This window comes from Polypterus senegalus, chromosome 1 (genome assembly GCF_016835505.1).
Source record: "Polypterus senegalus isolate Bchr_013 chromosome 1, ASM1683550v1, whole genome shotgun sequence".
Lineage (NCBI taxonomy): Eukaryota > Metazoa > Chordata > Cladistia > Polypteriformes > Polypteridae > Polypterus > Polypterus senegalus.
The window spans coordinates 340,670,243-340,687,567 of NC_053154.1; the positions used below are offsets into that span (position 1 = coordinate 340,670,243).

Sequence of the window (17,325 nt, forward strand, 5' to 3'; positions counted from 1 at the left end):
GATATCGAAGTGCATGATACTGACACTGAGGCAGGAATGGCACTGAAATCAAGTAACGCCTGCAGAGAAAGAAAGAAAGAAAGAAACACAATAACCTTCAGCCATAAAACGTGAAATGCTGGACTGTTTCAAAGCAACGTGGAGCCTCAGAAGTGCCACATGAAGTGACTTTAGGTGTGCTGCTGATGACGCAGGTGTCACCCACATGCATACACGTGTGCAGTTTTATTAGAAATATTTTCACAAAGACCTTTGAAGAGCTGAGGCCCTAAAATGGTTGACTTCTCTGAGGTCTCGCTGCCTTCTTGTTTGTGACTGTGGAGCTGCACTTGAGGAGCAAATTCTGGGATATCATGAAGTGAAGCCCAACATCCACCACCTCAGACACGTCCATGGACTTCACCTTCATGTGCTGCTTGGAGTTCCAGAGCTTCAGTTTATCATTGGTGACCTTCAGAGCAGGTGTGACAGTGTGACACTTTGACAACGCCAGCCTGACAATGAATGACAGTATTAGTAGTAGATGAGGCGACTTTCAGGTGATCACCGAGTAGACTTTGAAATGTTGTGATACGGTAAGAGTGGACGTTTATGTATCATGACTTATATTTATAAGTCGTCATGGGCAGCAGATATACCTGCAATAATAATAATAATAATAATAATAATAATAATAATAATAATAATAATAATAGTAATAATAATAATAATAATAATAATAATGTGTATTGGCTCCAGCAGACCCCGTGACCCTTTGCTCGGATTCAGCGGGTTGGACAATGGATGGATGGATGGATGTTTGTGTGTTTTATGGTAATGTTTGTTGGATTAAAAATGGAAGCTAATGCTTCAGTGATGATATTAACATCAAACCTCGTGACACAGGACTCCAGCTGACCAGTGACAAGTGACGACTTCAGTCCTGCAGTGACACTCTCAGTCACATTCACTCTAATGACCGTATTCGAGAGGGTGGCATCATCTGTTTTAAGGCTGAGGCTCAAACTGCTCATGCTGTTAACACATTCGTTTAAATCAAATTAATTAATTAAAGTTTACTGAATGTGTTGAGTGAGAAGACATCAGTCGTCTTTTGGTGTAAAGCTTCACTCCAGGAGGTCTTGTATTCTGACGTCTCTCAAGCCCACCTGCTCGCTCCGCTCTGCTCTTACACTCTGTAGACATTTCTAGATGTTTTCACATTGACACTTGGTGGCCAATGCCGTCCACTTCCTGCTCAGTCATCACATCTCCAGCACGTCAGCCATTTCTAACTCACAAAGGCTCATCTCTCGGTCACAATGGACGTCAGACTTGTTGTGATTCTCTCCATCTTTATAACATGTAAGTATTTATTTATGGAGATCCTACATTTAATTTAGAAGTCTCTTTCTTTTTTATCAGCTCACCACAAGTAACTTGTCCCTTAAACTGGCACATTTGTTCTTTTTTCACAGGTGTTGTCCCCAGGCTCATCTCTCCAGGGTCCCCAGAAGTGATTGAATGTGACCTGAGGAACGTCACTCTGGTCATCTGGTACCGGCAGTACCCTGGGCAGCCCCCGGTGGCTTTAGGGGTCTATGACAACAACTCAGCTCTTCCACCAACGATGTTCATTGACTATTTTAATGGAGTCTTTTCTTATTCCAAAGAGACTGTGACTTTAACATTTAAAAATGTCACCAAAAGTGACGCTGCAACTTATTATTGTGTGAAGAAGGAGAGTCAGAGGTCCGTGTTTGGGAATGGAGTCACGCTGACTTATGAGGAGACGTACAGTAAGTGCTGCTTCATGACACGCCGTCTCTGATACTTGTTAACATGAGGTGGGATTACGAGAGCCGGGGTCTTGAATGATGGCAGGGGGCATCAAACACAAAGACGTCAATTAGGGTTAGTCCTCTGGGTAACTCCATTAAATGAACAGGCGCCATTGATAGGGTTATATTTATAGAGTTATTGATGTGCTGAAATGTGTTATGACAGATACAACAGCACATCGTCATTTAAAATGACATTAAAATGACATTCTTATACAGCAAGGCAGCAGCTTTACTCCACTGTCAAATATGGAAACTGTTTGAATAAAATATTAGAGAAGGTGTGAAAAGTAATGGAGGTCTAAGTTCTGTTTAATAAAGCAGATTGTTTCAATAAAAGTAAAATGTGCTTCTTGTCTGCTGCAGTTCTTATTTTAAATGAATTATAACTTTTGATTCATGTCTAGAATTGCACAGGAACGTTTGTGCAGTTGTGACAAAATCCAAATGAGAAGTAAAAGACGCATAAGGATTACTACTGTCTATCAAACAAAACTCCTTTTAATAAAGTAATGCACTATCACCTCATTACTGGCTCGAGCCGTTCTCTATCGGTGTCACTGTAGTACAGTAATGGACGTGGGCAGCAGACGGCAGCCAGAAGCTGACATATTGTTGGGAGCAAATTGTGTTGTACTTTCTAATAAACTCAGTTGTTCTTCTCACACCTTCTGTACCTCAGGGTCATTATCTGAATTATCTGAGGATCACATTTTATATTCCATATCTTATGATTATCTAAACATTTAAAAGAAAGGCAAAGCGCATTCACTGTGTGCTGAAATGAAGAAGAGACAAAAGTGCAAAGGCAGATTTACAGACGACACACACAAGTGGAGCTTCTTCATTTGATAAGCAACATGGCCAGAGTTTTAAAACCACTTCCTGATTATTAGGCTGTGACGTTGGTGCCCTGCTGTCACTTTATATATTGAAATATGTTTTCATTTTATTTGTATTATTTGAAGAAAACAACATTTCATACAATCAGGTCAAACTTAACAAAGCAACATTTAGAAAGGAGAGGAGAGCCAACAACAAGTGCAAATCTATAAAAAGAAAAAAAAGAAAAAGAGAAGAATATCCGTTATCTGTTATAAATGCTTATTTATTTAACACTTGGGTCTTGGGCTGGAAACGTCTTGGATTGTTTAAATGAGATAAATGTGCTCAATTAAAGATTTTAGTTTGGATGACTGAATACTTTTTATAAGATGTAAAGTCATTATCGATAAACAATACTCTAAGTATTTTAATCCATAACGTTGTTCAAACATTAAATACTGTGTAGGTGTGAGAGGGCAGAGAGAGGTGATTATCATGTAAAAGTGCGACACATTAGAGCTTCTCTGTCTTAAATTGCATCCTACATTGGTTCAATATTCTGAGTGAGTGACGGACAATTCAATTATTAGTATATTGATGATAATTTGTATTTACTGGGCACAGAGCAGGGCATATAAAGAAGTACAGCCAGAGTTTATTTCTTATTTTTGTTTGGAAAGATGATAATTAATGCTTGGTGAAAAGTTTGAGGTAGAAGTTTGTTTGTCTCTGTCCTCTCTAAACGTTGCTAATAGTAGTGCAGAATTATTTCTATGTTTAGAATGTGATCTTTGTTTGTACTGTAAATCTTTCCATTCTGACTTTTAATATTAAGTAAACTCACATCTGTCACAAATTCAGTAAAACGTCATCTCCTAGTAATGTGGGGGTCCGCGTCTCAACACTGCAGAGGATGAGGGCAGCTCTTACACTCGACGTGTTTTTATAATTACAGACCGTGTGATGGATGTGTTTTATTTGTGTAGCGCGGACACAAACTGTCTGTGCGCTCATGAGACACAAACATCATCTGAGTTCAACCTCTGGGAAGATTTAATTATACTTTATATTGTCAAAAACTGTGAGCTGGGAGGGACTGACACCCCACTCATGGCTTCATCCACTTTCATCTGGCTGCCAGGACAGACCTGGGCATCTGACCACAATGAACTGGATGAGCAGAATGCAAAATGGACAGACATACGACACATGTAAAATAGTGAAATACTACTCTGTACAATCGCCTGTAAAGTCCTGTCATATTAAAGCATTCCAAGGACCATTCTGACCAGTTTACTTCACTAAAAATAAAGAGCAGGAGTCGTCCAGTTTAAGGAAAGCCAATCTTTGTGATATTTTAACCTCTCAATGTAATCTGTTATTAAATATAAAGAAAAAACCTTAAAAGATCTCATCAGATTTTCCTCTGTGTTTCAACACTTCAAAATGAAAATGTTCTTCTTTTTTAATAGAAAACAAAACAACAAAGTCCTCTGCCACAGAGAATGTCACCTGTGTCAGCTGCCACCAAGGTAAGTCACTGGGGCTGCATGACATTGTCATTCTGCCATGTCTGGAACACGACTAATCCTCATTAGACAATCACTGCCATCTTTATAATGCTATCTATCTATCTATCTATCTATCTATCTATCTATCTATCTATCTATCTATCTATCTATCTATCTATCTATCTATCTATTATATAGTGCCTTTCACTCTATCTATCTATCTATCTGTTATATAGTGCCTTTCACTCTATCTATCTATCTATGTATTATATATTGCCTTTCACATCTATCTATCTATCTATCCATCCATCCATCCTATTCCGCTTATCCAGGTCGGGTCGCTGGAGGCAGCAGCTAAGCAGAGAGGCCCAGACTTCCCTCTCCCCAGCCACTTCTTCCAGCTCTTCTGGGAGAATCCCAAGGCGTTCCCAGGCCAGCTGGGAGACATAGTCCCTCCATTGCGTCCTGGGTCTTCCCGTGGCCTCCTCCCAGTTGGACGTGCCCGGAACACCTCACCAGGGAGGCGTCCAGGAGGCATCCTGATCAGATGCCCGAGCCACCTCATTTGACTCGTCTCGATGCATAGGAGCAGCGGCTCTACTCTGAGCTTCTCACCCTATCTTTAAGGGAAAGCCCAGACACCCTGCAGAGGAAACTGATTTCAGCCACTTGTATTCGTGATCTCGTTCTTTTGGTCACTACCCATAGCTCATGACCATAGGTGAGGGTAGGAGCGAGATCGACTGTAAATTGAGAGCTTTGCCTTACGGCTCAGCTCCTTTTCACCACGACAGACCGATGAAGTGCCTGCACCTCTGTGGACGCCGACCGATCCGCCTGTCGATCTCACGCCCATTCTTCCCTCACTCGTGAACAAGACCCGAGATACTTGAACTCCTCCACTTGGGGCAGGATCCTGAGAGGACACTCCACCCTTTTCCCCTCCTTGAACCGTCACCTTATCGTGGTGGAGGGGTTTGCGTGTCCCAATGATCCTAGGAGCTCTGTTGTCCGGGGCTTTATGCCCTGGTAGGGCCACCCAAGGCAAACTGGTCCTAAGTGAGGATGAGACAAAGAGCAGTTCAATAAACCTCCAATGACGAATGAAAACTATGGACAACGCTTTCCCTTGCCGGACGTGGGTCACCGGGCCCCCTCTGGAGCCAGGCCTGGAGATGGGGCTTGATGGCGAGCACCTGGTGGCGGGCCTGCACCCATGGGGCTCGGCCGGGCACAGCCCAAAGAGGTAACGTGGGTCCTCCTCCCATGGGCTCACCACCTATGGGAGGGGCCAAGGAGGTTGGGTGCAGTGTGAGTTGGGTGGTGGCAGGCGGGACCTTGGCGGTCTGATCCTTGGCTACAGAAACTGGCTCTATCTATCTATCTATTAAGACACTGCAGGAATAATAAATTGATAAAACATATCCGTTTCTTTCAATAACATGAATGTTTCTTTATCTTCTTTTTTATCACAAGCAGACCGTCTGTTCATACGACTTTCTCTGTAACGCCCTGCGTCTTCTCTCTTTCAGATGTGATGCTCTATAAATATTTCACCATCACACTAGCTGTGACTTTGGGCCTCGGGCTGCTGGTTGTTTCGTATTTGAAAACCAAAGGTAAGTTGAACGTTTAGAAAACAAGGAAAGTGGCATTAGGGGTAATTTGGACTTACAGTGTCCTTGTGAGTCATTAAAATGGCCACCAGGAGGTCACAAAAACCACCAATGGAAATGCACCTCCATCAAAGTGAAGGGGACACGTCATTACCAGTGACAAATAAAGAGCGTTTGGATTCCTGACAGTTACACGTGCTGCAGTCTCACACGGCCAGATGTACAGCACCCATGATGCATCTGGAGACAGACGTCAATGAATGAGGGTGAACACTTCATGACAGCGCAGCTCAAAGAGCCACGGGGCTCTTGTCAAGTCAAGGGGCTTTATTGTCACCCCACCATACTCTGTGCTGCAGCATACAGTGACATGAAATAACAGGACACAGGACAAGTGGTACTTAGTTAAATACTAAATAAGAGTTAAGTGAACAAGTAGTAATGGTGTCTGAAATACTGTAGACAGTAATAAATGAATAATAACAATAAAACTAAAAACAACAGCAGTGACAAGTGTAACAAACGTACTGCATATAAATTGACTACTAGGGGCAGACCTGAGGGCAGGGGGGCAGCACAGAGTTCAGAGTCCAAACCGCCAAGACATCCGGACCTCCAATGTTGCTCGACTGACAGAAAGGCAGGGGTTATGACAGGTGAACGGTCTTTGACTGAAACGTCCACCAGAAGATCACATAAACTCACGTCACGTGTGTGGAGATAACGTTACATGTGTCAGAAATAAAGAAAGGAAAGCCACTCTGTTAGAACTGGAAGTCACCACTGGGCAGACGTCACCAACGCTGTCACTCACAGCTACAATGACACCATCGGAGACGATGTGACACTCAAAGAGCTGGCAGGCACATTCACAAGATGGGAAGTCGAGAGTGCCTTCTACCTAAGTGGTGTGCCAGGTCAGAGGAGGTAATGCAGTCAGCCCACCTGAAGATGAACCAAAGAGCGGAGATCAGGCTGCAGAGCGTCCACCGTCAGACGGCGCGTCTTAATGAAGAACTAAAGGAAGTCAATAAGAGCGTGCCACACCACACCAGCGTGTACACGCAGACCACAATACTGAATCGAACGTCATTCTTATGGCATCAATTAGCAGAAGTGACCATCAGTGTCACCTGAACAAATTCAGTACATGTTCCTGGCCATCAAGAAGTTTTCTAACGTTGATCCACGTGTGTTTTTGGCTGTGGCCGCCGAGGACAGAAGGACATTGAAGGTGTTTTTAGTAAGAAACAGATTTTCACTTTTACAAAATCTCAAGTAGTTTCAGATTTAATGACAATAAAAGTTAACCAGTTACTGAGCTCTCACAAAAGGAAAGAACTGGGAATGGCGGCCTATCTTTTTAAGCAGAAAAAAACACAAAAGTGTCCTTCTCATCCTTTTTCTTTTCTGTTATTTCTTCGCAGATCACATTCTCTACCAAGCCGTACAGACAAGCAGGTAAATATCCTTTAAATCGTTTCTCTTTATCTCTGAAGTGTAATGAATGAGCAGTTTGAGGTCACATCCAGTCCACAACTTAACATCTGGCCTCATCTCTGATGAAGAGAGGGGACAGGACGAGGTGACTGTCCTTTTAAACCTGACTCTGACACGGTGACATCCCTCTGTAACGAGCACGGCCTTTTTAAAGCAGTTTGCTTGTTTCTACTCATCAGGCTCTCCTGTATCTTATTTTCTGTTCAATTTCATCCATTTTGTTAGATCGCTTATTAGCCAACCTCAGTGGGCAGCCCAGGACAGAACACCTGTCATTGGAGGGCACACTCATACACACCCCCACACACACACACCACTTGTGTCTTGCTCTTCAAATTCCATCTTTATGTCTTTTTTTGCATTTCTTTGTGTTAATATCATTGCTTTTCAGTTTATTTGTCTTATGTGTTTTTAATTAGTTTTGTGTATTTTTTTATTTTTATGTGTCTACGTTTATTAAGTTATGTTGCTTGTCAAGGAGCCTTTGATCTTTAAGGCGACTCCTTCTGGGCGCAGATCTGTCGTAGCCTGGAGAGTTCCTAAGAGCCAAGTCCCAAAACAGTCAAAGAGCCCCACAAGTGGAAGGATCTGTCAACCTTCAGCTCAAAGCAAAAAAGGGAAAACAAAGAATCTTTAAAAATAAAAATATTTATTTTCCAAAAATGCTCTGCAACTATGAAGCTCTGAAGAGCACAGAAGGCCAAGAGGCAGTTGCCTTAAACAGTAAAGGCCGTCCAAGGCAAAAAATCCCAAAAACACAAACCCAGAAGGCAAAGTGAAAAGCAGAGCATCACATGAAGTCACCGACACCACTAAGCGCATTCAATGAACCACAGGGGACTGCAGGGTGCCGTCAGCCTTTATTGGACTAAGGGTTGAGATCCCTTCTCTTTCTGTCACATTAAGTGGTCTTTTAACCATTTTGATTATTTGGATTGTTTTTGGTTTTGGCTGTTAACTTTGGATATACAATCTATGGCCAAAAGGGTGCAGACGACTGACCATCACACGTACATCAGCTTGATGGACAACTCAGTTCAAAACCACAGGCATTAATATCTTGATACCAGCTCCTGTCCTCCATAACAGCCTCCAACCTTCTCTTTCCTCGAGATTCTGGAGTGAGTCTGGGAATTTGAGCCCATTCACCCAAAACAGCACCAGTGAGGTCAGGTACTGACGTTGGACTCGCAATCAGCATTCCCATTCATCCCAAAGGGTTGAGGTCAGGGCTTTGTGTGGGCTGCTGGAGTCTCTCCATGTTTTTGTGGACCTGCTTATTATGCTGGAACAGAAAAAGGGTCTTCCCCAAACTGAAGAGCACAACTGTCTCAAATGGCTTTTTCTCTTGTAGTGTAACCAGTTGCCTTTCACTGGAACCAAAGGGACTGAGTCGAAACCCTGCCATTATCACTCCTCCTCCACCAGACTAGACAGTAACAACAACAACAACAACATTTATTTCTGTCACACATTTTCATACAAAAGTAGCTCAAAGTGCTTTTACATACTGAAGAAAAGAAAATAAAAGACAAAATAAGAAATTAAAATAAGACAACATTAGTTAATATAGAAAAAGGAGTAAGGTCCGATGGCCAGGGTAAACAGAAAAAACAGAAAAAACTCCAGATGGCTGGAGAAAAAATAAAATCTGCAGGGGTTCCAGACCACGAGACCACCCAGTCCCCTCTGGGCATTCTACCTAACATAAATGAAACAGTCCTCTTTGTAGTTAGGGTTCTCACGAGTCACTTAGTAGACGCCATAAGATCTGGAAGGTAACGTTCTCCTAGCATCACTAAACTCGGATTTGTCCATCAGACTGTCAGGTAGAGGAGTGCGACTCTTCACTCCAGAGTGCAATGGCAGGAGGCCGGTTTTATAGCACTCTTGCCAACACTTGGCATTGAGCAGAACCGTCTTAGGCTCATTTGTGAATGTCCTGACACACAGTTCTTGTGCTGATGTTGCTATCAGGGGTCCTTTACTAGTCTGCAGTGAGTGATTGTGGTGTTATGGGTCCACAAAAAGTCTGTTTTTAAAATAAATAATCACCATCTCACGGTGGCTTAGTGAGGGGTGTAGTGGCCGTAGCAAGCCACGGGGCGATCTGTGGTGTGGGCGTTTCTCACCGAGTGCACAGGTGAGGGACTGCCCACATGCGTGATTGTTCCGTGGCTAATGTGCTGCAGCTGCTATGGCCCTCGCAATATAAAAGAAGCATGAGTCGGATAGGGAGATGAAGAATGAAACGAAAGGGCGGAGGTTACAGGGAGCGAGAGACACACAGAGTGTGTGGTGAGCGAGCGAACGAGCGCTCGTGGGCAGCTGCGAGGAAGCTGGGTGTTAGGCCGACACCCAGGCGTTGGAGTTGGAAGGTGCTCCGCTGAGCGAGCATGTAGCGGGAGTGACAAGGGAAAGGCGACTGGCCGCAGAAGGCCGGAAAGGCAGCGGGAGTCGCGAGGCTTGGTGTTACAGTCTTTGGTGTGGGCATCCTGGAGACTTAGGAGTCCAAGTCTCAGGCCTGGGATGAGTGCCAGACCAAAGCCAGGATTGGGAGGTCTCCAGACCTGTGTGTGAGCGGAGAAGGGCAGCTGCAGGGAGCGTCTCGCCTGTTGCATGGGCCCGTATGGGAGAAGCAGGTGAGACGCCAGCATAGAAGAGCATTGGGCTTGTTGTTGTTTTAAAGATTGCTTCCTGTGGAATGTTTTAACCTCTGGTTTTAAAGGATTGTTTTTTCTATTGTTCTTAACCTCCACATGTCTTTTATTGGATTATTTATTGAACTATTTTTGAAGCACTGCACTTTATTGAACACTTTGGTTTTGATTGTCATTTAAATAAAAGCACTTTGCACTTTTGAACCATCCCTTGCTCAGTTGTTGCCTCCATTGTCTAGCTCAACTCGGTTATATCTATCGACGGTGTTGGGTTCAAGGGCTTCAAACAGTGATGGGAGCGTGGAACCAAACCCGCATCGTCTGAGTGATGCCATAGAGAAGAGGGGATTTGTGTGGGCTCTGTGAGTCTGTGTGGTCTACCACTTCATGGCTGATTCTGCTGCTCCTTCATGCTCTTACTTCACAATAACAGCAGGTACAGTTGACCGGGGCAGACTGGCACCAAAGGGGGCATCCTGAAGTCACTGAGCTCTTCAGTAAGACCCAAACTACTGGCAGTGCTCGTCAATGGAGACTACATGGCTGTGTGCTGACTTGGGTTACCGTAGCTCTACCAGTTCAGGATCTCTACTTGTTTAGGCTTCTTTTTCATGTCTCCATCCATCACTTATCCAACCCTCAATATCCTAGCACAGGGTCACGGGGGTCTCTTCTGTTTAAGTTGCGTTTGATGTGTTTATAATAATAATAGTCATTTATTTGATGTTCAGGTCTGTGTAATTCTGTTTCTCTGTGGAAGTCTGCGGTCTGTTGTGTTCCTTGTGCTTTATGGGTGACTCCACAAGAGGCTCAAAGTGCTTCACAGAAGAACAGCAGGGCATCGGATACAAAATAATATCTGATATGATCTACTCTCTCTCTATATATATATATATATATATATATATATATGTGTATAAAATCCTAAGCCTAAAAGTGCAACCATTTTATGTCACAGTTTAAATTGGGCTTATTTTAAAACCTATACTATATATATATGTTTGGTATCATTCGTTTCAGAATTTATCAAACTTTAATTAATGTGCTGTTGTTAGATTTTCAGATTCTTATTTTGTTTTTAAATTATAAACTAAAAAATATCAAGAACTAAAGAAGAGATTTAACGACACACTGGGCCGGAGATAAAAGACAAAGAGTAGGACAGTTGCTGTACAGGTTTTAAATGTTCAAAGCACCGCATGAGATGGAGAACACAGAGCACAGCAACAGCAGCAAACCGTCACCTGATCGAGCAAAATGAGAAAAAAAACTGTATTTGTTTCCCATTGTATCACCGATTAAGAGGGGGTCTCAAAGGAGCGACCGGGTCTCCTTGGGGTGCGTTCAGCCCCCCTCTTCATAATATGAGTGGCAGAGACACAAAGTGGCTGCAGGGGAGTTGGGCTGAGGGTTGGTAGCTAGCAGGGTAAATCCCATAGTACATAATAGAACTATAAACCAAAATAAAATGAAAAATGCAATATTAGAAGAAAACCGTGAACAGCATAATGTGTGACACAAACACAGAGGGAGTTCACTGAAGGAGGGTCAGAATGTCAATTGTCTCCATCAGGGAGCGCTTGTTCAAAAGGGATTGTGTTCTTTATTTGAAATACTGGACATACTTGGACCTTTATATATATACATATATATGTATATATATATATATATATATATATATACTGTACGCTCCTTCAGTAACCACAGTGGAAATAATCAGACAGGAGAAACAAGCTACAAAAGGAAATACAGAATACAATGTAATCTAATCATTTACACGTACACTAGCTCTGTAAGCCCCTGCTGTAGAAAGCCCAGGCTCCTAGAATCCATGGATTCTGCAACTTCAATCAATCAATCACATTGGCTGTGCATTAGTGGCTAAGTGAGGTTTATTTTTCTCAGGTTTCACTTTGGTGAAGAGTCACTTTCTTTGACACTTACACTTCCGGGCGGACAGACAGACACACACACTTCCATTCGTAGACATTTATATATAAGATATCCAGGCCAAAAAGAAGCCACTGGAACCATACAATCATCATCCAGTTCTTCAGTGGGAATTCTGATGATTGTATGTCCAGTTCAGCAAAGTGTAGGTGACATTCTTTTTGCAGACGGCTTCTGGCTTCTAGAAAGACCCTCACCATTAAATACTCACACGTTTTGCAAAGTCAGTGAGCTTTTTATGAAATCTGCCAGGTACGGGTAACTACCACCTAAACCTCCTTATTGATGGACTTTGCTCTTCCGAGACCCAAATTGTGTCTTTTTTGTCTCTATGTGCTCAGTGGACCTGCTCTAATCACTCATGGCCTCTCCCTGAAAGTGAAGATTCAGGCCTGAGATGGTGGGTCAGGCCTGCTTTAATCAACCAAAATCCCTGCCGGAAAGAACCGTCCTTACATCAACTGCGTTAGGCCATCACTCAACATCTCCTGTTGCTAAACTACAAACACAGCACCCTGAGGCACTTGTGCTAATCGCTGGAGACTTTAACCATGTGACGCTGGACAAAACATTCCCTGCCTTCTCCCAGTATGTTGATTGTAACACTCAGGGAAATAGGACTATCGACCTACTGTATGCAAACGTTAAAGACGCATACAGCGCCACCCCACTGCCTGCGCTTGGGAAAGCAGATCATAACCTGGTTCTGCTTCAGCCTCAATACAAACCAAGAGTGAGGGTCCTACCTACAACCACACGCTCATTCAGGAAGTGGTCCCCTGAGGCAGAGCAGGCTCTGAGAGACTGGAACTACAGACTGGGATATCCTGCTGGGGTCACATAGTGAGAACATTGAAGAGGCTGTTGAATGCACAACTGATTACATCAACTTCTGTATGGACATTGTAGTTCCAGTAAGAACAGTACGCTGCTATGCTAACAACAAGCCATGGGTTACAAGTGACATCAAAGGCCTTTTGAACCAGAAGAAAAGGGCTTTTAAAGGTGGTGATCAGCATGAGCTCAAGTGCGTGCAGAAGGAACTCAGAGTCCAGCTCAGGGCAGTGAAGGAGCAGTACAGGAGAAAGCTGGAGCAGAAGTTGCAGAACAACAGCATGAAGGAAGTGTGGGATGGGATGAAGATCATCACTGGCTGCAGCTCGAAGCAGGGTGCCGCCATCGAGACAGATGTGGAGAGAGCAAACCAAATGAACAACTTCTTTAATAGGTTTGATCACAGTAACCCACTCTCACCTCGGAGTACTGCACCCTCCAACCATCCTTCTGCTGATACCAGCATAGGTGAGACATCCCCACCCACAATTACAGCAGCCCAGGTGAGCAGAGAGCTGAGAAGACTTTGTGCCAGCAAAGCAGCGGGTCCAGATGGAGTATCGCCTGTGTGTTGGAGCTGGGGAGTCCTCTACAGCGCATCTTCAACCTGAGCCTGGAACAGGGGAGAGTCCCAAGGCTTTGGAAAACATCTTGTATCACCCCAGTCCCAAAGGTATCACGTCCTAGTGAATAGTTAATAAAGTTTCTTATCTATCTTCAATTCTGGTTACATTAGTTCAATGTCTTCCTGACAAGTTTTGTGTGTTGTCTTAAAAGAATGAATTGAGTTGGTTGATCTCATTAATTTGTGGAGATCTGGATGCTATAAAGCTGAAGTCACCTGTGTCACCATAAGCGCTCAGGTTAGTGTGGGGCATAAGAAGATTTCCAGAACTGGTGAACCTTAGTGGGAGAACAGGAGCGAAGAGACAGAGGAGATTTCTGATGTTTTGTGGACATTACTAGTTGTTTAGCCAGCTCCTCAGTTTGGGCCTGTGGCCGGGCTGAAGTGAACGTAGGGTTCTGGCCTGCTTCCTAGCTTCTTTCGGGGGGCTCATCATAATATGACTGAAGGAATCTCTGCAGATCAGGACAGCTTGATGCATCTTAACAATGAAACACCTGAACTCCGTGATTTCGAGGGCTGTCCACATGCCTTTGGCTGTGTGCTTTGAAACTTTTTCATTTGCTATCCTTTGCTCAACACTACAATCCTTTAAGCCTGCGAACATTTTAGTTGTCCCGGCCCACCTTAATGTATTTCAAATCACGGTATTACTTTATGTATTTAATTAATTGCTAGATAAACACCTCTGCACAGGCTGTGTGCTGCTGACTGACACGTCTGCAAAACAAAAGTGCAACTGGCGCAGTGATAAGGAGCTGCGAGGAAGAGTACGGTGGTCCGGGACAACAAACATTTTCACAGGCTTCAGGGATTCTAGTGTTAACTTAGTGGAAATTTCTTTCCTGTTTTTGTTTCTTTAAGATTTTGAACTTTGTTAACTTCCTAATTAAATTCATTTAAAAATGAAAAGCTTTGAATTGCTTTTGCTCTTCCTGCCTGAGTTTTAATTGTACCTGAGGCTGACTATTCTGATCTCAGAACAGATTGAGACAAATGTGGTGGTCAGGAAATGAGAACAAAGTCCTGCACTGAAGTCTCTGCTGAAGCACATTTTAGCTTCCTCTGCACTAAGAGGGATAAGAAAAAGTGAAAAGACCAAAGGCCGACATGACAGCAGCAAAATAAGAGCAGAAACTCCAGCTGTGGACACCTAACATGAATTCAGAGCGTCTTAAACTAAAGAAGATGCTTCATGCAAACATTCTGGGAAACAGCATCTCACCCTCATGTCCACCATGGACACCTCGTCTCAGCTCTGAGCAGGTGCTTTGCTGCCTCAGGAATCCAGTGGTGACGTGCAAAGTTGTGCCTCTGAACCGTCATCCTCTGCTCTAAATGTGACCTTTGATGGTTGAAGATGTACGTCTCCTCCACCGATGAGTCACCAATCAAAGCACAGTAAGAACAGAAGAAATCTCACAAATGGGAGGAGACCATTCAGCCCATCAGACTTGTCTGTTTGGCTAATAGCAAGGGTGTCTGAATATCTTATGACTCATGACTATAATATATTGTATTACATTATAGTCACGTGACCCTAGTGGTCCAATCATTTCTACACCCTCAGTTCTATCCTGATTATTACAAACTACTAAATCCAGACAGGCGTCACCCCGTGTTGGCTCTTTAACATGCTGTGTTAACAAACTAAAACTCCTGCTCTTGTGCTCCAGTAATATCGAGGCGCAGCTTTAATTTCCTTTACACAAATGAATTCAGACACACTTCTTTAAAAAACAGAATACTGCAATTTCTTAATAATAAAAGGTTATGAACAGCTGATTTACGAGTACACATCAGACATCTGTGTCTGTGAAGAAGGCAGCAGACCAAAAGACTCCAAGGTGGCGGGTTGGCAGTTTCCTGTAGTGGTCAACACAGGTCAGCACTTACAGACGGGGTGAAGTCAGCTACCTGTGAGTGACCGTCGACTCTCCAGAGGCTTTCATCATGGAGAGATCACAATACGAGGGCTGCTCCTACCAGTCAGTCGAGCAGGCCAAGCTCCAGGAGGAATCAATGAGAGTCTGTGTGAGGAGGTTCTCAGTAAGATGGAAGGAGAAGGACAGCAGACCAAAGAGACTGCACTCCTAAGAGGAGCAAGGAGAGCTTGAATCTGATGAGATGAATGGAGTCAGAAACCACGAGCTGGACAGACGACTGCTAGGAGTCGACCACACAAGAGACAGTGGGCCACAGCACGATGACAGCATGAGTATGGGGTCAAGGTGAGATGAGCTGAGACCCACCCCGGTCTCTAGGTGTGTATTTGATCTTCCTCTACGGCCCCAGGACTGAGAAGTTAACTTTGGCACATGAGGTTTAAGCAACTGCCTGTACTTGACAGCCTTTAAGAAGATTCTGGAGAAGATGTTGTGCCATCTTAGCTGTTGTCTAAGCACATGAGCCTGATGGACTGAATGGAACCCCATCTTTGTCACATTTTTCTATGTTTTTAAGTTCTTACAAATAAAACAATAAACCTGGCAGCATATTTAATAAATGCTCAGTCATGATCGTTACTACTGAACATGTGTAAGCAGGAGTGACCTTCTCGTTGACGTCACAGTTTTCTAATTTGTAAATCTTGTTCCTGACCAGCTATCCACCACCACTGCAGGACTCCTAGTCAGGTCAGCAGTATTACAGGTGAACCTTCATCTTTGGTTTATCGTTCTTCATACTTACTTCAAGGGGCTTCACATCAGGCTCTCCTTTCTCTGTTCCTGTGCAGCACTAATAATAGTGAAGCAAGCCCTGTGATGGCAGAGACCTGACCAAAAAGACGCTGAATACAACAGAAACTATTTTTATTTACTTCTTGTAGAGTCCAAAAAATCACACAAGGAATGCCTCAAAGGCCTTTAACAGACCCTGTGTTTTGAGAGCCCACCAACCTTAACTCTCTAAAAAGAAAAGAAAAAAAACTTGGTAAAGGCACTTCAGAGAGAGACCCCCTTCCAGGTAAGATGAATGTGCAATGGGCGTCAATAAGGAGTAAATACGACCCACAAAACAGAACACAAGTGGCCCTCTTCACAATCCATCATGGCCACCTCACAAATACAACACAACAGTACAAACAGCTTTGTTCCTGCACTGAGCTCCTCACCAAGTGACAACATGGCAGAACAGATGACACCCTTACTAAATACTGCAGCACGGACACTTTGCTTTTGTCCATTTCCTGTCAGGCTGAAGACGTTGTGTTGATGTACTGAGGCCCTTCAGACAGACCGGAGGCAGATCAGCCTTCATCTTTCATCTTCCATCACTTGATAGCCAAAGCCTTTTGAGGTTTCACAAGCTCTTCTTCCCTTGCTATTGTAAAATGTGGCGCTGCACGTTCGTGATGAGTTAGCCCTTTGTCACTTTTGAGTAGTTTCTTTCTTCCTTGATCATCTCACTTGTATTCTGTACCAGCAGATTACGATGTATGGACAGCAAACTCCATCCATTACATGTTGATGAAGTCCAAGCACCTCTTTAGAGTAATCAGGTCCATCACCCTCTAATCAGCATGGTGTCCTCAGCAGAAGTAGAGAAGGTAAGAGAAAGTTATCAGTGGCAAAGGTTTCATGCTCAGCTCTTTTTGTAGTTAAAGCTAACTAGTCGTATGATTTAATTGGTTTACTCTTTACTTACATATAAGGTGCAGTGCAGTGGCACTTGATGCGTTTTGGACCACTTTGCTAAAATTGGACCCTTCAAGTCTGACAGTCACCTGTTACTGCGATTCTGTCTCACATTTCTGTCAAACACTTCCATTCAAATCCAACACTGCAGGATTTACAATTCAAACTCCCACCTTTCATGCAGTGACCATAATGGCCCTTTAGTCATGAAGATCGATGAACAGAAGGCCGTCTGTCCTCACAGTGCATGGAATTAAAGGCCTACCTTGATCTGGCAGACATCAAAGTGAGTTTAGAAGAAGGACCAGTGCAGTGACCAAGATGTCTGGACCAGAGAGACACTGAG

At 43.6% G+C, this 17,325-nt stretch overlaps 1 gene segment (V, D, J or C); it reads left to right on the forward strand.

The window, feature by feature from the left end:
* The first annotated feature begins 1,081 nt into the window (after positions 1-1,081).
* On the forward strand, positions 1,082-1,813 carry LOC120517243. The segment is given in 2 exon segments: positions 1,082-1,344; positions 1,458-1,813. Coding segments are annotated over 2 exon segments (396 nt in total).
* The last annotated feature ends 15,512 nt before the right edge of the window (positions 1,814-17,325 follow it).